A 22,757-nucleotide genomic window follows, 5' to 3' on the forward strand; every position below is an offset into this window, starting at 1 on the left:
TTGACGTCATATGTGAATTATGTACATATTTCACCCCTGAACGGCCCGCGGCCATACAACCAGCATTTTGATGTATTTGTCTGAGCATCGCTATCTACAAAAATATCTTTTGTCTGCTGACTTTTATCAACACTCTTCTATACAGAATATATACATAGCAGAAATGTAGCGTTACTCGTTGTTTAATAAGCACTACATTTAGACTTGTATATTGGTTGTACTGCCGTAAGAGCTGATTATGACAGTTGTATACCAAATATCAGAATGTCAAGAAATTGCTAAATTTGGAATAATTCTGTTGAAAAATGTGTCTGGAATCTAATTAGTCTTAAAAAAAATATCAAGTCACAACGGCACTTGTTTGACAAGTGGCGTACCCTTGTGACACCGTTTGTAAAAAGTAATATGTCAGTAAATGTTCTATTAGAAGTAAATTCTTTACTTTTATTATTCAATATTGTTTTTTTTCTAAAGATGTATCAGTATTGATATGAAATAAAGCAGGAAAGACAATTTTCAAGGCAATAGGTAGAATCTGACACATTAAATATCTTAAATTTAACTTTTTAAAAAACAAAAAAAAAAAACCAAACCCTTATTTCGTCAATGACAATAAAAACAATATATAACAAGATTTTGGTTAGAAAACGAAATTTATATATTATTTCACACCGGAATAATATTCAAAATAAATATAAAAAATATGTTATAAACATGGTATCAACACTATCGCTCTAAAACAGCATACCACATTTAATTTGATAGGGGGAGATAACCCCTACCCACGTTACCTCTGGATAATCCTTGTGTGCCCAAAATACCATAAAGCATGATTAGACTGAAGCAAGATAAAGAGAAATACCTGCTTAACATTAATACACTCTCCTAATGTCACATCCCGTCGCATACGGTATATATGCACACAAACTACTGTATCGAAACCCTTTAAACATGTTTCATGATGTATCTGTATTATGGGACGGTTGTCTAAGTACCGTTGTCTAAATACGGAAATACACTGAACTGAACTGATGTGGCCATCACGCACAGCGCAAAGTTGTACCAAATATCAAGTGACATATATCTGTACATCTTGTGAATATCCGGGAATGGATTAGCTTGGCAGTAGGGGAAGACGACGGAAGGGTGTTATAAATAGAGAGGCTAACATAAAGGGGAGTAACTCGTGAAACCTTATCAACAGCTGTCATAGATGACGAATTTCAACGAGTACACCCGGAAGTGTTATTGACAATGTGATTGGTTGAAACAACTTGGCGTGCGTCTGCAATAAACGTGTCGTTCTGTCATGGTGGCTTGAGCATGTAGGAGAGTCCTGACTTCTCTGTGCCTGTCAATACGTCTCCGTGTTTCTTTCAATCTGTGGTCACCGTGTACTACATCTGTAGACTGTAGCTACACTGAGCTCACCCTGTGAAGAAAGTGAATGTCGAGGTAAGCTTGTTGCAAGATGTCGGACATTTCTCCGCTGTTTGAAAGAACTGTTTCAAAAGGGTCCTACTTTACGGATCTCACGGTACATTGTATAGTCAGTATGGGCACGTGTTGACAACCGTTTAGTGACAGGACGCACGGTGTGTACAAGTCAGTGTGATCAGGGACGACAGCAGACTCAACGCCATGCGCTGACTGATCCACAGGGCAATGTTTGAAAGTTGTATTTATATTCTTAGTTTTATCTTATGTTGAGTGTGGTGTGTGAAAGAGACCAGGAAATATGGGTGAGGTGAGAACGGGACAAACGTGACACGTATTTGTGGGCTGGGGGATTCATTACAGTTTCAGCGCCAGCCCCTATCCGGACCCGTGTCCATAGTGACAGCTTGGTGGGCAAGATATTGCCACGAACGTGACAAGTTGTTACACATTGTTCGCTGACACATCTTACAGTTTTCTTAACTTACTATCATTTCATTCAGTGATATAATGCACAGGTGTTTACGGGAAGTCAATCCCACACTCCACGGGTGTCTACACATTACCAATTTCATGTTTTGTAGGTGTTCACTGCTACATTGCGTCGATATGTACATATCTATGGTTTGTCAATATTACCTTGCAGTGGTATTTCCGGGTAGTCAATTCTACATTAAATCGGTATATACGAGTAGTCAGTCCTACATTACATTGGTATTTATGGATAGTCAATCACATATTACATCGGTATTTACAGGTAATCGGCCATGCTTAACATTGTAGTTACGTGTAGTCAATCATACATTACATCTGTATTTGCGAGTATTACATCACATATTACATTTGTGGTTACGGGTAGTCAGTCATACATTACATGGGTATTTGCGGGTATTCAATCATACATTACATCGGTATTTACGAGTAATCAGTCATACATTACATTACGGGTAGTCAATCATACATAACATCGTTAGTTACGAGCAGTCAGTCATACATTACATGGGTATTTGCGAGTATTCAATCATAAGTTACATCTGTATTTACGGGTAGTCAATCATACATTACATCGGTATTTGCGAGTAGTCAATCATATATTTACATCTGTATTTACGAGTAGTCAGTCATGCATTACATCGGTATATACGGGTGTTCAATCATACATAACATCGACGTTTACAGGTAGTCAATCATGCATTATATATCGGTGTGTACAAATATTCAAGCCTACACTGCATTGGTATTTACGTGCAGTCAGTCCTACATTACATTGGTATTTACGTGCAGTCAGTCCTACATTGCATTGGTATTTGCGTGCAGTCAGTCCTACATTACATTGGTATTTACGTGCAGTCAGTCCTACATTCCATTGGTATTTACGTGCAGTCAATCCTACATTCCATTGGTATTTACGTGCAGTCAGTCCTACATTACATTGGTATTTACGTGCAGTCAGTCCTACATTACATTGGTATTTACGTGCAGTCAGTCCTACATTACATTGGTATTTACGTGCAGTCAGTCCTACATTCCATTGGTATTTACGTGCAGTCAGTCCTACATTCCATTGGTATTTGCGTGCAGTCAATCCTACATTCCATTGGTATTTACGTGCAGTCAGTCCTACATTCCATTGGTATTTACGTGCAGTCAGTCCTACATTCCATTGGTATTTACGTGCAGTCAGTCCTACATTACATTGGTATTTACGTGCAGTCAGTCCTACATTACATTGGTATTTACGTGCAGTCAGTCCTACATTACATTGGTATTTACGTGCAGTCAGTCCTACATTACATTGGTATTTACGTGCAGTCAGTCCTACATTCCATTGGTATTTACGTGCAGTCAGTCCTACATTCCATTGGTATTTGCGTGCAGTCAATCCTACATTCCATTGGTATTTACGTGCAGTCAGTCCTACATTCCATTGGTATTTACGTGCAGTCAATCCTACATTCCATTGGTATTTACGTGCAGTCAGTCCTACATTCCATTGGTATTTACGTGCATTCAGTCCTACATTCCATTGGTATTTACGTGCAGTCAGTCCTACATTACATTGGTATTTACGTGCAGTCAGTCCTACATTCCATTGGTATTTACGTGCAGTCAGTCCTACATTACATTGGTATTTACGTGCAGTCAGTCCTACATTACATTGGTATTTACGTGCAGTCAGTCCTACATTACATTGGTATTTACGTGCAGTCAATCCTACATTCCATTGGTATTTACGTGCAGTCAGTCCTACATTCCATTGGTATTTACGTGCAGTCAGTCCTACATTACATTGGTATTTACGTGCAGTTAGTCCCACATTACATTGGTATTTGCGTGCAGTCAGTCCTACATTACATTGGTATTTACGTGCAGTCAATCCTACATTACATCGGCGTATACAGGATAGTCAATACTACATTGCATTATGATATATATCTGTGTCAACCCGGGATACGGTCAGTGTGATCTTCAGGCAACACAGGACTCACTACCGTCATATCTTAGAATTGTTTTATTATTCATAGGGTACAAATGAACTGGCATAATCGTTTATTCGTTGTTATCTTCAGACAACATTCGACTGACCACTTTCATATCATGAGACACGGTCATTGTGATCTTTAGGGCTGACTATTACCATCTCACGGGGTACGGCCGTTGTGATTTTTAAAGAGCAGATGGCTGACTCCTGTCACATCACGGTATACAGCCACTGTGACAAAGGACTGACTACTGTCATCTCGCGGGATACGGTCATTGTGTATGTCCGGATGTATGTCAGGTTCTTCGACATGTGTGCCTTTGGCCGCTGACGTTACCGAGGTCCGGGAAAGTGATTAATCTACTTTCTCAATAACTGAGCTCGACGTCATTTCCGGACATTTTTGTTCTTGATAATCCCTTATAAGGAAATGGCTTCTCCCATTTTACCAATACTTGTTTCTCCGTGTTTACCGACAACACTGCTGACTGTGTTTACTCAAAACTCTCCACGTTTACCCCCAGCCCTGCTCTGTCATGTCTGTAGAACTACTGGGGTATTTTTAATTTTAATTAATACGTGGAAAAGAACATCATGTTGGCTTGTGGCAGAACGGTTAACCTACGAAACATGGCGTTGTTCTCGTTCATGAATCCACACCGTCCATGCAAGTACGGTTACAGCTGTATTACCCAATATGGTAACCATTGTTGGAAGTTTACAGGATACGATCACTTCCTGGAACGCATTGCACAAGCCCAAAGAGTGGAGAATATATGGCTCGGGGGAGACTTATATGCAGTGTAGCAATGAAACAAAAATACAAATTTGTTCATTGGTTTGCATTTCTTATAATAACAACTTAGGGGGTCAGTGGGGAAGTCTAGTGGTTAAAGTGTTGTCTCGTCACGCTTAAGATCCGGGTTCGATTTCCCACATGAGTACAATGTGTGAAGCCCATTTCTGGTGTTCTGCGTCGTGATATTGCTGAAATATTGCAAAAAGCGGTGTAAAACCAGACCCAGTCAGTCATAACAATTGGCACAGTAGAAAGGAGGAAGTTTAAGGTCACCAAACTCAACTCTCCCACACCACCAGGATCAAGTCTTCCACACCACCAGGATCAAGTCTTCCACACCACCAGGATCAAGTCTTCCACACCACCAGGATCATGTCTTCCACATCACCAGGATCACGTCTTCCACACTACCAGAATCAAGTCTCCCACACCACCAGGATCAAGTCTCCAACACCACCAGGATCAAGTCTCCAACACCACCAGGATCAAGTCTCCAACACCACCACGATCAAGTCTCCAACACCACCAGGATCAAGTCTCCCACACCACCAGAATGAAGTCTCCCACACCACCTGGATCAAGTCTTCCACACCACCAGGATCATGTCTTCCACATCACCAGGATCACGTCTTCCACACCACCAGGATCAAGTCTTCCACACCACCAGGATCACGTCTTCCACACCACCAGGATCAAGTCTTCCACACCACCAGGATCATGTCTTCCACATCACCAGGATCACGTCTTCCACACTACCAGAATCAAGTCTCCCACACCACTAGGATCAAGTCTCCAACACCACCAGGATCAAGTCTCCAACACCACCAGGATCAAGTCTCCAACACCACCAGGATCAAGTCTCCCACACCACCAGAATGAAGTCTCCCACACCACCTGGATCAAGTCTTCCACACCACCAGGATCATGTCTTCCACACCACCAGGATCAACTCTCCCACACCACCAGGATCAAGTCTTCCACACCACCAGGATCAAGTCTTCCACACCACCAGGATCAAGTCTTCCACACCACCAGGATCATGTCTTCCACATCACCAGGATCACGTCTTCCACACTACCAGAATCAAGTCTCCCACACCACCAGGATCAAGTCTCCAACACCACCAGGATCAAGTCTCCAACACCACCAGGATCAAGTCTCCAACACTACCACAATGAAGTCTCCCACACCACCTGGATCAAGTCTTCCACACCACCAGGATCATGTCTCCCACACCACCAGGATTATGTCTTCCACACCACCAGGATCATGTCTCCCACACCACCAGGATTATGTCTTCCACACCACCAGGATCATGTCTCCCACACCACCAGGATTATGTCTTCCACACCACCAGGATTATGTCTTCCACACCACCAGGATCATGTCTCCCACACCACCAGGATCAAGTCTCGCACACCACCAGGATCAAGTCTTCCACACCACCAGGATAATGTCTCCCACACCACCAGGATCAAGTTTCACACACCACCAGGATCAAGTCTTCCACACCATAAGGATCACGTCTTCCACACCACCAGGATCAAGCCTCGCACACCACCAGGATCAACTCTCCAACACCACCAGGATAATGTCTCCCACACCACCAGGATCATGTCTCCCACACCACCAGGATCAAGTCTTCCACACTATAAGGATCAAGTCTCCCACACCACCAGGATCATGTCTCCCACACCACCAGGATCAAGTCTTCCACACCACCAGGATCACGTCTTCCACACCACCAGGATCAAGCCTCGCACACCACCAGGATCAAGTCTCCAACACCACCAGGATAATGTCTCCCACACCACCAGGATCATGTCTCCCACACCACCAGGATCAAGTCTTCCACACCATAAGGATCAAGTCTCTTACACCACCAGGATCATGTCTCCCACACCACCAGGATCAAGTCTCCAACACCACCAGGATCATGTCTCCAACACCACCAGGACCATGTCTCCCACACCATAAGGATCAAGTCTCCCACACCACCAGGAGCAAGTCTTCCACACCACCAGGATCATGTCTCCCACACCACCAGGATCAAGCCTCGCACACCACCAGGATCAAGTCTCCAACACCACCAGGATCATGTCTCCCACATCACCAGGATCACGTCTTCCACACTACCAGAATCAAGTCTCCAACACCACCAGGATCATGTCTCCAACACCACCAGGACCATGTCTCCCACACCATAAGGATCAAGTCTCCCACACCACCAGGAGCAAGTCTCCCACACCACCAGGATCAAGTCTCCCACACCACCAGGATCAAGCCTCGCACACCACCAGGATCATGTCTCCAACACCACCAGGATCATGTCTCCCACACCACCAGGATCAAGTCTTCCACACCACCAGGATCAAGTCTCCCACACCACCAGGATCAAGTCTCCAACACCACCAGGATCATGTCTCCAACACCACCAGGATCATGTCTCCCACACCACCAGGATCATGTCTCCCACACCATAAGGATCAAGTCTCCCACACCATAAGGATCAAGCCTCGCACACCACCAGGATCAAGTCTCCAACACCACCAGGATCATGTCTCCCACACCACCAGGATCATGTCTCCAACACCACCAGGATCATGTCTCCCACACCACCAGGATCAAGTCTCCAACACCACCAGGATAATGTCTCCAACACCACCAGGATCATGTCTCCCACACCACCAGGATCAAGTCTTCCACACCATAAGGATCAAGTCTTCCACACCACCAGGATCATGTCTCCCACACCACCAGGATCATGTCTCCAACACCACCAGGATCAAGTCTCCCACACCACCAGGATCAAGTCTTCCACACCATAAGGATCAAGTCTTCCACACCACCAGGATCATGTCTCCCACACCACCAGGATCATGTCTCCAACACCACCAGGATCAAGTCTCCCACACCACCAGGATCAAGTCTTCCACACCACCAGGATCATGTCTCCCACACCACCAGGATCATGTCTCCCACACCACCAGGATCAAGCCTCGCACACCACCAGGATCATGTCTCCAACACCACCAGGATCATGTCTCCAACACCACCAGGATCAAGTCTCCCACACCACCAGGATCAAGTCTTCCACACCATAAGGATCAAGTCTTCCACACCACCAGGATCATGTCTCCCACACCACCAGGATCATGTCTCCAACACCACCAGGATCATGTCTCCAACACCACCAGGATCAAGTCTCCAACACCACCAGGATCAAGTCTTCCACACCATAAGGATCAAGTCTCCCACACCACCAGGATCAAGTCTCCAACACCACCAGGATCATGTCTCCCACACCACCAGGATCATGTCTCCAACACCACCAGGATAATGTCTCCCACACCACCAGGATCATGTCTCCAACACCACCAGGATCAAGTCTCCCACACCACCAGGATCAAGTCTCCCACACCGCCAGGATCAAGTCTTCCACACCATAAGGATCAAGTCTTCCACACCACCAGGATCATGTCTCCCACACCACCAGGATCATGTCTCCAACACCACCAGGATCATGTCTCCAACACCACCAGGATCAAGTCTCCAACACCACCAGGATCAAGTCTTCCACACCATAAGGATCAAGTCTCCCACACCACCAGGATCAAGTCTCCAACACCACCAGGATCATGTCTCCCACACCACCAGGATCATGTCTCCAACACCACCAGGATAATGTCTCCCACACCACCAGGATCATGTCTCCAACACCACCAGGATCATGTCTCCAACACCACCAGGATCAAGTCTCCCACACCACCAGGATCAAGTCTTCCACACCATAAGGATCAAGTCTTCCACACCACCAGGATCATGTCTCCCACACCACCAGGATCATGTCTCCAACACCACCAGGATCAAGTCTCCCACACCACCAGGATCAAGTCTTCCACACCACCAGGATCATGTCTCCCACACCACCAGGATCATGTCTCCCACACCACCAGGATCAAGCCTCGCACACCACCAGGATCATGTCTCCAACACCACCAGGATCATGTCTCCAACACCACCAGGATCAAGTCTCCCACACCACCAGGATCAAGTCTTCCACACCATAAGGATCAAGTCTTCCACACCACCAGGATCATGTCTCCCACACCACCAGGATCATGTCTCCAACACCACCAGGATCATGTCTCCAACACCACCAGGATCAAGTCTCCAACACCACCAGGATCAAGTCTTCCACACCATAAGGATCAAGTCTCCCACACCACCAGGATCAAGTCTCCAACACCACCAGGATCAAGTCTCCCACACCACCAGGATCAAGTCTTCCACACCACCAGGATCAAGTCTCCCACACCACCAGGATCAAGTCTTCCACACCATAAGGATCAAGTCTTCCACACCACCAGGATCATGTCTCCCACACCACCAGGATCATGTCTCCAACACCACCAGGATCATGTCTCCAACACCACCAGGATCAAGTCTTCCAACACCACCAGGATCAAGTCTTCCACACCATAAGGATCAAGTCTCCCACACTACCAGGATAATGTCTCCAACACCACCAGGATCATGTCTCCCACACCACCAGGATCATGTCTCCAACACCACCAGGATCAAGCCTCGCACACCACCAGGATCAAGTCTTCCACACCACCAGGATCATGTCTCCAACACCACCAGGATCATGTCTCCCACACCATAAGGATCAAGTCTTCCACACCATAAGGATCAATGTCTCCCACACCACCAGGATCAAGTCTCCCACACCATAAGGATCAAGTCTTCCACACCACAAGGATCAAGCCTCGCACACCACCAGGATCATGTCTCCAACACCACCAGGATCATGTCTCCCACACCATAAGGATCATGTCTCCCACACCATAAGGATCAAGTCTTCCACACCACCAGGATCAAGTCTTCCACACCACCAGGATCATGTCTACAACACCACCAGGATCATGTCTCCCACACCATAAGGATCAAGTCTCCCACACCATAAGGATCAAGTCTCCCACACCACCAGGATCAAGTCTTCCACACCATAAGGATCAAGTCTTCCACACCATAAGGATCAAGCCTCGCACACCACCAGGATCATGTCTCCAACACCACCAGGATCATGTCTCCAACACCACCAGGATCAAGTCTCCCACACCACCAGGATCAAGTCTTCCACACCATAAGGATCAAGTCTCCCACACCACCAGGATCAAGTCTCCAACACCACCAGGATCATGTCTCCCACACCACCTGGATCATGTCTCCAACACCACCAGGATCATGTCTCCCACACCACCAGGATCATGTCTCCAACACCACCAGGATCAAGCCTCGCACACCACCAGGATCAAGTCTTCCACACCACCAGGATCATGTCTCCCACACCACCAGGATCATGTCTCCCACACCACCAGGATCAAGTCTCCCACACCATAAGGATCAAGTCTTCCACACCACCAGGATCATGTCTCCCACACCACCAGGACCAAGCCTCGCACACCACCAGGATCAAGCCTCGCACACCACCAGGATCATGTCTCCCACATCACCAGGATCACGTCTTCCACACTACCAGAATCAAGTCTCCCACACCACCAGGATCAAGTCTCCAACACCACCAGGATTATGTCTTCAAGACCACCAGGATCATGTCTTCCACACCACCAGGATCAAGCCTCGCACACCACCAGGATCATGTCTCCCACACCACCAGGATCAAGTCTCCAACACCACCAGGATAATGTCTCCAACACCACCAGGATCATGTCTTCCACACCACCAGGATCAAGTCTCCAACACCACCAGGATCATGTCTCCAACACCACCAGGATCATGTCTCCAACACCACCAGGATCATGTCTCCAACACCACCAGGATCAAGTCTCCAACACCACCAGGATCAAGTCTTCCACACCACCAGGATCAAGTCTCCCACACCACCAGGATCAAGCCTCGCACACCACCAGGATCAAGTCTCCAACACCACCAGGATAATGTCTCCAACACCACCAGGATCATGTCTTCCACACCACCAGGATCAAGTCTCCAACACCACCAGGATCATGTCTCCAACACCACCAGGATCAAGTCTCCAACACCACCAGGATAATGTCTCCAACACCACCAGGATCATGTCTTCCACACCACCAGGATCAAGTCTCCAACACCACCAGGATCAAGTCTCCCACACCACCAGAATGAAGTCTCCCACACCACCAGGATCAAGTCTCCCACACCACCAGGATCATGTCTCCCACACCACCAGGATCAAGTCTCCAACACCACCAGGATGTCTCCAACACCACCAGGATCATGTCTCCAACACCACCAGGATCAAGTCTTCCACACCACCAGGATCAAGTCTCCCACACCACCAGGATCAAGTCTTCCACACCACCAGGATCAAGTCTCCAACACCACCAGGATCAAGCCTCGCACACCACCAGGATCATGTCTCCAACACCACCAGGATAATGTCTCCAACACCACCAGGATCATGTCTTCCACACCACCAGGATCAAGCCTCGCACACCACCAGGATCAAGTCTCCCACACCACCAGGATCATGTCTCCCACACCACCAGGATCATGTCTCCAACACCACCAGGATAATGTCTCCCACACCACCAGGATCATGTCTCCAACACCACCAGGATCATGTCTCCAACACCACCAGGATCAAGTCTCCCACACCACCAGGATCAAGTCTTCCACACCATAAGGATCAAGTCTTCCACACCACCAGGATCATGTCTCCCACACCACCAGGATCATGTCTCCAACACCACCAGGATCAAGTCTCCCACACCACCAGGATCAAGTCTTCCACACCACCAGGATCATGTCTCCCACACCACCAGGATCATGTCTCCCACACCACCAGGATCAAGCCTCGCACACCACCAGGATCATGTCTCCAACACCACCAGGATCATGTCTCCAACACCACCAGGATCAAGCCTCGCACACCACCAGGATCAAGTCTCCAACACCACCAGGATAATGTCTCCAACACCACCAGGATCATGTCTTCCGCACCACCAGGATCAAGTCTCCAACACCACCAGGATCATGTCTTCCACACCACCAGGATCATGTCTCCAACACCACCAGGATCATGTCTCCAACACCACCAGGATCAAGTCTCCAACACCACCAGGATCAAGTCTTCCACACCACCAGGATCAAGTCTCCCACACCACCAGGATCAAGCCTCGCACACCACCAGGATCAAGTCTCCAACACCACCAGGATAATGTCTCCAACACCACCAGGATCATGTCTTCCACACCACCAGGATCAAGTCTCCAACACCACCAGGATCATGTCTCCAACACCACCAGGATCAAGTCTCCAACACCACCAGGATAATGTCTCCAACACCACCAGGATCATGTCTTCCACACCACCAGGATCAAGTCTCCAACACCACCAGGATCAAGTCTCCCACACCACCAGAATGAAGTCTCCCACACCACCAGGATCAAGTCTCCCACACCACCAGGATCATGTCTCCCACACCACCAGGATCAAGTCTCCAACACCACCAGGATGTCTCCAACACCACCAGGATCATGTCTCCAACACCACCAGGATGAAGTCTTCCACACCACCAGGATCAAGTCTCCCACACCACCAGGATCAAGTCTTCCACACCACCAGGATCAAGTCTCCAACACCACCAGGATCAAGCCTCGCACACCACCAGGATCATGTCTCCAACACCACCAGGATCATGTCTCCAACACCACCAGGATCATGTCTTCCACACCACCAGGATCAAGCCTCGCACACCACCAGGATCAAGTCTCCCACACCACCAGGATCATGTCTCCCACACCACCAGGATCATGTCTCCAACACCACCAGGATAATGTCTCCCACACCACCAGGATCATGTCTCCAACACCACCAGGATCATGTCTCCAACACCACCAGGATCAAGTCTCCCACACCACCAGGATCAAGTCTTCCACACCATAAGGATCAAGTCTTCCACACCACCAGGATCATGTCTCCCACACCACCAGGATCATGTCTCCAACACCACCAGGATCAAGTCTCCCACACCACCAGGATCAAGTCTTCCACACCACCAGGATCATGTCTCCCACACCACCAGGATCATGTCTCCCACACCACCAGGATCAAGCCTCGCACACCACCAGGATCAAGCCTCGCACACCACCAGGATCATGTCTCCAACACCACCAGGATCAAGTCTCCCACACCACCAGGATCAAGTCTTCCACACCATAAGGATCAAGTCTTCCACACCACCAGGATCATGTCTCCCACACCACCAGGATCATGTCTCCAACACCACCAGGATCATGTCTCCAACACCACCAGGATCAAGTCTCCAACACCACCAGGATCAAGTCTTCCACACCATAAGGATCAAGTCTCCCACACCACCAGGATCAAATCTCCAACACCACCAGGATCAAGTCTCCCACACCACCAGGATCAAGTCTTCCACACCACCAGGATCAAGTCTCCCACACCACCAGGATCAAGTCTTCCACACCATAAGGATCAAGTCTTCCACACCACCAGGATCATGTCTCCCACTCCACCAGGATCATGTCTCCAACACCACCAGGATCATGTCTCCAACACCACCAGGATCAAGTCTTCCAACACCACCAGGATCAAGTCTTCCACACCATAAGGATCAAGTCTCCCACACCACCAGGATAATGTCTCCAACACCACCAGGATCATGTCTCCCACACCACCAGGATCATGTCTCCAACACCACCAGGATCAAGCCTCGCACACCACCAGGATCAAGTCTTCCACACCACCAGGATCATGTCTCCAACACCACCAGGATCATGTCTCCCACACCATAAGGATCAAGTCTTCCACACCATAAGGATCAAGTCTCCCACACCACCAGGATCAAGTCTTCCACACCATAAGGATCAAGTCTTCCACACCATAAGGATCAAGCCTCGCACACCACCAGGATCATGTCTCCAACACCACCAGGATCATGTCTCCCACACCATAAGGATCATGTCTCCCACACCATAAGGATCAAGTCTTCCACACCACCAGGATCAAGTCTTCCACACCACCAGGATCATGTCTCCAACACCACCAGGATCATGTCTCCCACACCATAAGGATCAAGTCTCCCACACCATAAGGATCAAGTCTCCCACACCACCAGGATCAAGTCTTCCACACCATAAGGATCAAGTCTTCCACACCATAAGGATCAAGCCTCGCACACCACCAGGATCATGTCTCCAACACCACCAGGATCATGTCTCCAACACCACCAGGATCAAGTCTCCCACACCACCAGGATCAAGTCTTCCACACCATAAGGATCAAGTCTCCCACACCACCAGGATCAAGTCTCCAACACCACCAGGATCATGTCTCCCACACCACCAGGATCATGTCTCCAACACCACCAGGATCATGTCTCCCACACCACCAGGATCATGTCTCCAACACCACCAGGATCAAGCCTCGCACACCACCAGGATCAAGTCTTCCACACCACCAGGATCAAGTCTCCCACACCACCAGGATCATGTCTCCCACACCATAAGGATCAAGTCTCCCACACCATAAGGATCAAGTCTTCCACACCACCAGGATCATGTCTCCCACACCACCAGGACCAAGCCTCGCACACCACCAGGATCAAGTCTCCAACACCACCAGGATCATGTCTCCCACATCACCAGGATCACGTCTTCCACACTACCAGAATCAAGTCTCCCACACCACCAGGATCAAGTCTCCAACACCACCAGGATTATGTCTTCAAGACCACCAGGATCATGTCTTCCACACCACCAGAATCAAGCCTCGCACACCACCAGGATCATGTCTCCCACACCACCAGGATCAAGTCTTCCACACCATAAGGATCAAGTCTTCCACACCACCAGGATCATGTCTCCAACACCACCAGGATCAAGCCTCGCACACCACCAGGATCAAGTCTCCAACACCACCAGGATAATGTCTCCAACACCACCAGGATCATGTCTTCCACACCACCAGGATCAAGTCTCCAACACCACCAGGATCATGTCTCCAACACCACCAGGATCATGTCTCGAACACCACCAGGATCATGTCTCCAACACCACCAGGATCAAGTCTCCAACACCACCAGGATCAAGTCTTCCACACCACCAGGATCAAGTCTCCCACACCACCAGGATCAAGCCTCGCACACCACTAGGATCAAGTCTCCAACACCACCAGGATAATGTCTCCAACACCACCAGGATCATGTCTTCCACACCACCAGGATCAAGTCTCCAACACCACCAGGATCATGTCTCCAACACCACCAGGATCAAGTCTCCAACACCACCAGGATAATGTCTCCAACACCACCAGGATCATGTCTTCCACACCACCAGGATCAAGTCTCCAACACCACCAGGATCAAGTCTCCCACACCACCAGAATGAAGTCTCCCACACCACCAGGATCAAGTCTCCCACACCACCAGGATCATGTCTCCCACACCACCAGGATCAAGTCTCCAACACCACCAGGATGTCTCCAACACCACCAGGATCATGTCTCCAACACCACCAGGATCAAGTCTTCCACACCACCAGGATCAAGTCTCCCACACCACCAGGATCAAGTCTTCCACACCACCAGGATCAAGTCTCCAACACCACCAGGATCAAGCCTCGCACACCACCAGGATCATGTCTCCAACACCACCAGGATAATGTCTCCAACACCACCAGGATCATGTCTTCCACACCACCAGGATCAAGCCTCGCACACCACCAGGATCAAGTCTCCCACACCACCAGGATCATGTCTCCCACACCACCAGGATCAAGTCTCCAACACCACCAGGATAATGTCTCCCACACCACCAGGATCATGTCTTCCACACCACCAGGATCAAGCCTCGCACACCACCAGGATCAAGTCTCCCACACCACCAGGATCATGTCTCCAACACCACCAGGATAATGTCTCCCACATCACCAGGATGTCTCCAACACCACCAGGATAATGTCTCCCACACCACCAGGATCATGTCTTCCACACCACCAGGATCAAGCCTCGCACACCACCAGGATCATGTCTTCCACACCACCAGGATCATGTCTCCCACACCACCAGGATCAAGTCTTCCACACCACCAGGATCAAGTCTCCCACACCACCAGGATCATGTCTCCAACACCACCAGGATCAAGCCTCGCACACCACCAGGATCAAGTCTCCAACACCACCAGAATCATGTCTCCAACACCACCAGGATCATGTCTTCCACACCACCAGGATCAAGCCTCGCACACCACCAGGATCAAGTCTCCCACACCACCAGGATCAAGCCTCGCACACCACCAGGATCAAGTCTCCAACACCACCAGAATCATGTCTCCAACACCACCAGGATCATGTCTTCCACACCACCAGGATCAAGCCTCGCACACCACCAGGATCAAGTCTTCCACACCACCAGGATCAATTCTCACACCGCCAGAATCAAGTCTCTAAAAGGAAGCTTGAACTCAACATCTTGGCAGAAGTGTGAGGACCTGGAATAAATTACGTTTAAAAGTACAACCATCACCAACGTTGAACTACTATTGTAACGAAGTAAAGGGACAAATATTTCAGTTTGTTTGACCCGTAGGTCGACTGAAAGTGCCGGGGACAAAACAGTCAGTCCATTATCAGCGAGCTCATAGTTTACTGTTCATTAGACCAGTCCATCGAAGTTAGACTCATAGACTGTATGTATTTAGTGGTGACGAGCTATTGAAAGTTACACAATGTCGAGTTCCAGATATTTGTGTCCAAATCGTTTGATGAAATATCCCTGGGTTTGTTCACCTTGAAGATGGGGAAGTTTGTCGCCTTGCTTAGCTCAGTGTTATGTCATGTCATCTGGGTGTCCTCCAGTACAGTGCCCGTAATACCAGTGTCACCGAGGAAGCCTCTGAACAATAACACCTTCCTGCGAGATAATGAACATTAGGAATATCACAACGAATGCTCATCTTATCTGGCTACAAATGCTACCCCTTGAACTCCCGATCAGCAGTTTGTATAGTCGGAGGATATTTGGTTGTTGCAGATTTTGTGGCAGGACCGTGAGCTAATCTACAACCAATGTGAGCTCTGCAGCTGTAGTTGTTGTTCATATGGTACAAATGAACTGGCAAAATCGTTTATTCGTTGTTTAAAGTGAAGTTGTAACGTAGAGATACGACAACTACGAATAACATCTATAATATGAACTGGGAATCATTTCCACGACTCGAATATCTAAACCTGTGTTTGTTGATGTCTCTGTACTAGTCCCGCTGTATAAAGGCGTGAAGGAGAGCTGTAAATAATCGTGAACAAGACGATCTAGTGACTCATATTATGAATAACAGTCCACGTCGTCGGGGTATGCGATTAACGGGGCTGACAACTTGATCCAGAGTTACTCTGCAGTACCTGTACACCATTGACGACAGAACCTCGAAAGCACTATTTTGCTTGTTTTTGAGATTGATGGTGTTCCGGCCAATTTTGTCCTCTTTCCATAATATATGGGGGCGGTGGTGTAGCCGAGTGGGTAACGTATAGTCACGCCGAAGGTCCGGGTTCGATTTCTCACATGAGTACTTTTCTGGTGTCCGCAACCGTGGTACTGCAGGAATATTGCTAAAAGCGGCTTAAAACTAACCTCACTCATTCTATCCATAATAAAATTATGGCATGTAGTTCTATGTAGAAGATATCGATGTTATTTACCCACCAAGAGCAGATTCTCAAATGATAAGGTCAACATAAATGTTTTATCAGGTTGACGACCGTGATCATCTAGTATGAAGCTATGGAAGCGCCACCTGAGATAAAGAACATGTCCATCGGGATGCTGTCCCCAGAAACAAAACGGGAACTATCCCTTTTATTAAATGGTACATCAGAGACGCTTGTCCAAGGTCGAGTGATGGACTATCGAGGTCTAGCTGAGTTATACGGGAAAGGCTTCCAGTTCATCTCGGAGCTGGAGGAGAAGAGAGACCCAATGGCGGCTCTGCTTTCGTCGCTGACGGGGAAGGATGCGTTGTTGTCCATGCTGTGGGAGAAGCTAGGACAGCTTGGAAGGACTGATGTTCAGAGAAGATGCCGTGACCGTTTCTGTAAGTTGAGATTATATGTTTCAGATGATTAAAATTCATCCAATATATCAAATCTGTATAGTATATGTTACGTCGCTTTAATGCATAATCGATCGTGTAATATACAATACAGACCACCATATGTTAATTTTTTCCCCGTTTTTTTCTGCCAGGTCAGGACATGGTGGCATGGCAGCATCGAAAGCCTAGAAACAGGGCTGAAGGTAGGAGAGTGTGCTTGTTTGTTTCATTAAATATCTACTGGAGAGCAGTAATATCAGGGCCTTCCGGTTGTAGGTTAGACACTTCCATACGACTTTCATATCTACAACGTTGGACGCATATTAGTTATTTCCTTGCTCAGAATCAGAATCTTTTATTCCTTTCTTCCTCGAACTTTGAAACGACTTCATTCAACAGTGAGGGAACGAAATACAAATACAATATTCCAGTTATTCTGTAAAATCGAAGCAATCTTGCTGTGTAAAGCTAGTTAATTTCTGACTTGTAGTTTTCCATTCGGTCTCTACTTCTATCCTGTGACCATTTATTTCTTATCTTGGTGTTCTATAATAGTATTGGTATGGCACCTTTATGGTTTAAAGCGGAGCAAATTAAAAATGAGAAGAAACGGAGTCAGATTCAGAAGTTCTTTAACGACCCATCCTGTGATCAACCCCAAGCTGTGCAGCTAAGAGACTTAACTTACAAAGGAGAGGTGGCATCAGGCTCTTCGGGATCAAATCCTGTGTCAAGGTCAAACGAGATCGTGTATGCACGGTGCGAGATGGAAAGATCTTCAGTCCAGAAATCGGTTTATCCACAAGTAAATCAGAAGATCCTCAGCACTGACGATGGTGAGTAATCCCACTGGAGTCTTGAACTAACATATCTGATGAATGTAGTGTTGTGATCCTTTGATATAACCGAATTGTTGCTGGAAACCCTTTTAGTGATAAGAAGGTAGGTTCCACTTCAATGGCAGTGCCAAACAAACGAAAAAACGACTTTGGCTGCCGTTAGCAATATCTTTGATAATCAGTGTCAAACTAGCCATCGTTTCCCGCCCTGTGGTTGAACTCTCGAGCGTCGCGAGGTATGAACCTTGCATACCTAAAGCCATAAATGTCGGTGCTGCGAGTGGCAGTATGTTTTTGAGTTGCATTGTCGTCCATGTACTGCAAGTAGGAACTGTAATGTTTTAGTTACTCACCTACTGGATACTAGGAATGCAACGTCCCCAGAGGAAATGCCGGCATTTACTAAGGACTGAAGGTGATTTGTTACAGGTGTATTCGAAAGAGTGTTGCAGACCCGTGAAATAGTATGTCATCTACAATATGATGCAATTAGTAATAACATAGAATGATACATGTACATCAAAATCGTGTGTAAACAATTGTGAAGCTGTGAATTGTGTTTATGCAGAGGTTTTCTTTTTCGGAATGTTTGGATTACGAGATGAATACAAGTAGTGATTCTGCATCAACTACACAGGCGGTGCCAAATGTTTTGATGTCCAAATTCCGACTGTCTTGGTTCGAGTGTTAGGCCATGATTAGTATCGTTGCTTTGTCTGCACCAAACATTTGCCGACCACACATAAATTTTCAGACAACATCCCACCTCCCTTACATAAGACAATTGCCTACTAACTAATGTGAACAAATCTGAAGGGCTGAAGTGAACTCTCAAAGGACAAATCATCGAACACACTCGGATTAGAATTATTCTTCAGCAACCCATGCTTGTAGTAAGACTAAGGGGCTCGGGTAGTCAAACTCGCTGATTTGGTTTACACGTCATCGTTGCTCATGCTGTTGATCACTGGTATGCCTGGTCCTGACTCTATGATTTACGTACCGCCGTCATAAAGCTGAAATATTGCTGAGTGTGGCGTTAAACATCAAAACGAAATTTTCTTTTGTTGCCTGTGTGGACTAGGTATCCATGGTGACAGGCATGTCCACTCTCAAAGATTTACATGGCCATCACATTATTTGAACAGTCATTAATTCACGAGATATGAGCTTCTTATAGAGACATGGTGGTGTGTATTTAGAGGGGACGACACGTGCTATGTACGACGCCTACATCAACTGCGCCGAGGAGGACATTGTTTTAGCGAAGAAGATGTTGTCCGTCCTTGAATCCTCTCCGTACAACCTTCGGCTCTTTCTTCCCCAGCGGCAGCTGATGCCTGGTGGTTGCCAGTTGGAGGACATCGCAGATGTTCTGAAGGATAGGTGAGGTGATAGTCCAGTATGGTGGGTGTTATGGATTGCAGGGCTAATATGTGGGCGGGGCAGATGTGAGAGGATGGGCGCGGGAACCCGGTTGAGATTGAAGTTTTCGAAAAGCACCAACATCCACAAAATATGTTCTACTGTAAACCCACTCGTGTACGTGAACACAATAGTAAACACCAATTTCACTTGAATATATAGCCCGGTCAGTACTGTTTTCATGAGAAGATACTCACTCAAACGTTCCGTGTCGACAATCATAAGTTGATCCCCCAATGCCAAGAGCATGGCGCAGGAACAAGAGGTATCATCTCTCAGCGCCTTTTTGCCACGAACGTTCTGTACTCTGGGTAGCTACTGTATCATCGAGACCACTGCCTGGATAGAGGGACGGTGGTTGATGTATCGTGAATCAAGTCCTGATTAGTAAGACGTGGAGACAGCACAGATCCAGTACCTCGGATGACACACCCGTGCTGTAGCAACAACTGCACCTGTAACACCGATGTTGGTGTCTTTTTTCGTTATTGTATATCATTTACATGACGTGTCTTACAGTGGTGTGCACACTTTCCAAATACACAATTCAATACATATCAAGTGAGAAAACGTTTTACATTTTCGATATGGAATGTTTCCACGTCATGCCCAGCCTCATAATGTTTGCAACTCACTAAACAGTGTACTTCAACGATCTGATAGAGTATGTTTTCACATTTTGATCGTTATTTTCGAAAGACGTTATTGCTTACAGGTAAAGGTTTTCCCTCTCTTTATTATTCATGACTGCGATATTTGTGAAACATTTAATCTGGCAAACTCCAAAGATAGTGACTTATTTCTTCTGCTAGGTGTCACCGCAAAGTCGTAATCATCCTGACGAGAAACTATCTTGATTCAGAAGCATGTCACTTTGTCACCAACTTTTCCAGAGCGCTAGATCCAGGTGAGGTATTTCCGACAGCTAAATGTCGTGATGTGTACAATGTATTTCCAGCTACAGACAAAACATACACATTGACGCCCAAAATAATGAGAGAGGCGAACACGACATCCAAGTAGGGTTTAGATACCTAGGATGATCCGTGTGAACCTGAGTGATACGGCTAATATTAATTCCATTCATAGGCCAATGATTCATCTGCATGGATAAGTATTACTTTTTCTCATGTGTATTTGCATTGGCTTGTGGTATTCTGGCAGAATGGAATATCCCCTACGTTTTTTAATTGTATAGATGCTCACGTGACTAACAAGTCAACCATGCTATCATTCATCAGATTGGGGACTTTGTTGGGCATACACGCGGTAGAATAGACGGAATCTATGTTAGTCAGTTGACCTTGTTAATGTTTCATTGCAAACACAATAGACAATTACAATGTATTGATAGTTACCCATTTACACCATCGAATGTTATGGTTCTGTCTCATCTATACGCAATATTTTCATTGCGTTATTTATTTACCTTGTTACATGCATTAAATGAAACATGTGTAAAATATCATCGTCTAGATGTCATAAAAGAAAAGAATGCAATTTCCGGTGTTTTTTTTTTAATAGTTTATGGTATATACAGAATTCTCCGGTTATTAAGAGCAGGACATGTAGTGAGAAAATGGATTGCATTCTCCATGCCTCTTTCACATAATATACAAATCCTTTCATTGCTATCTGAATGGAGGAATCAAATGTTCCTCGTAACACGAAGAAAACCCAGTGTGGCCAGTGAACAGTGATACTTTTCAGAATATAGTAATATACAGTGGGGAATTTATCATAAGTGAAGTACTTCTGAGACGTAACGTAACATTTGTATAGATTTTAAGGACTGTGATGTTTTTGTCTGCCATATCTTTCCAGGAGCCAAGCAGAAGCAGATAATCCCAGTACTATATGAAGACATTGGCGAGACGCCCAGTGTGTTGACGGGACTTCAGTTTATTTCAAAACAGAGAGATGAAAAAAGAGGATGGTTCTGGTCAAAGCTGAGGGATGCCATAAAATATAACCAGAGATGATGATACTTCAGTCATATTTGTGACAACCAATTAGGTGACACACATCCCTGAGACATCAAACGGTAGATTGTACTGGCAGTCACGATGGTACTGTCCATGTGAAGACGATGATCCAGATTAAGGATGTGGTATAGTCCTGAAGGAGAGGTGGTGATGATCCAGATTAAGGATGTGGTATAGTCCTGAAGGAGAGACGGTGATGATCCAGACTGCTGTTCAGTCACGTGGTACCTTATTCCAGGGGGCGAAATATCTACAATGCTACAGTATCGGTAATCAATGTTCAGGGAGATGTTTTGCTCTCGAAATACAATTTAACGACGAATGTCTGCCACGTGAGAGCACCAGTAGCAACACCAGTAATGTGTCTAGAAATGCTATCAATATTTTATAAGAACCAATGTTTTGTACTTCATTTAAAGCACATATCGCATTCTCTTGTACTGGAACGACCTCAAACCAGTCACAAACAATGCTGCATTGACTGCTTTGTGCATGTTTAACTTCCGTGGCACATACAAAAAGGAACGTACTATTCCAGATAGTGCGGACATTCCTAGTATCACGGAAGTGATTCCTTCAAAGAAACACGGACAACAAGTAGGAAGATCAAACGGATGATTTTTTGTTATTTGTTTTCAAATAAACTAGTTCACATGGTTTGTGGACA

General features: G+C 46.7%; 3 protein-coding genes across 3 annotated transcripts; all 3 read left to right on the forward strand.

Annotated features, from left to right (window-relative positions):
* The first annotated feature begins 1,251 nt into the window (after window positions 1–1,251).
* LOC137298517 (myeloid differentiation primary response protein MyD88-like) lies at window positions 1,252–22,749 on the forward strand. Its single transcript, XM_067830811.1, has 7 exons — window positions 1,252–1,455; window positions 17,501–17,841; window positions 17,994–18,044; window positions 18,426–18,677; window positions 19,883–20,066; window positions 20,918–21,012; window positions 21,930–22,749. Exons 2-7 carry the CDS (start codon window positions 17,532–17,534, stop codon window positions 22,085–22,087), a joined length of 1,050 nt encoding a protein of 349 aa, XP_067686912.1. The 5' UTR covers window positions 1,252–1,455; window positions 17,501–17,531; the 3' UTR covers window positions 22,088–22,749.
* Window positions 1,472–9,387, forward strand: LOC137298771 (mucin-2-like). The gene is made up of 4 exons (XM_067831047.1): window positions 1,472–1,537; window positions 4,939–5,943; window positions 8,077–8,381; window positions 9,135–9,387. The coding sequence occupies exons 1-4, from the start codon at window positions 1,472–1,474 to the stop codon at window positions 9,385–9,387; spliced, it is 1,629 nt and encodes a 542-aa protein (XP_067687148.1).
* On the forward strand, window positions 9,624–14,581 carry LOC137298772 (mucin-2-like). The gene is made up of 5 exons (XM_067831048.1): window positions 9,624–9,947; window positions 10,816–10,959; window positions 12,078–12,221; window positions 13,755–14,105; window positions 14,330–14,581. Exons 1-5 carry the CDS (start codon window positions 9,624–9,626, stop codon window positions 14,579–14,581), a joined length of 1,215 nt encoding a protein of 404 aa, XP_067687149.1.
* Window positions 22,750–22,757: the final 8 nt, after the last annotated feature.

Source organism: Haliotis asinina, chromosome 10, assembly GCF_037392515.1.
Source record: "Haliotis asinina isolate JCU_RB_2024 chromosome 10, JCU_Hal_asi_v2, whole genome shotgun sequence".
In the NCBI taxonomy this organism is placed as follows: Eukaryota; Metazoa; Mollusca; class Gastropoda; order Lepetellida; family Haliotidae; genus Haliotis; species Haliotis asinina.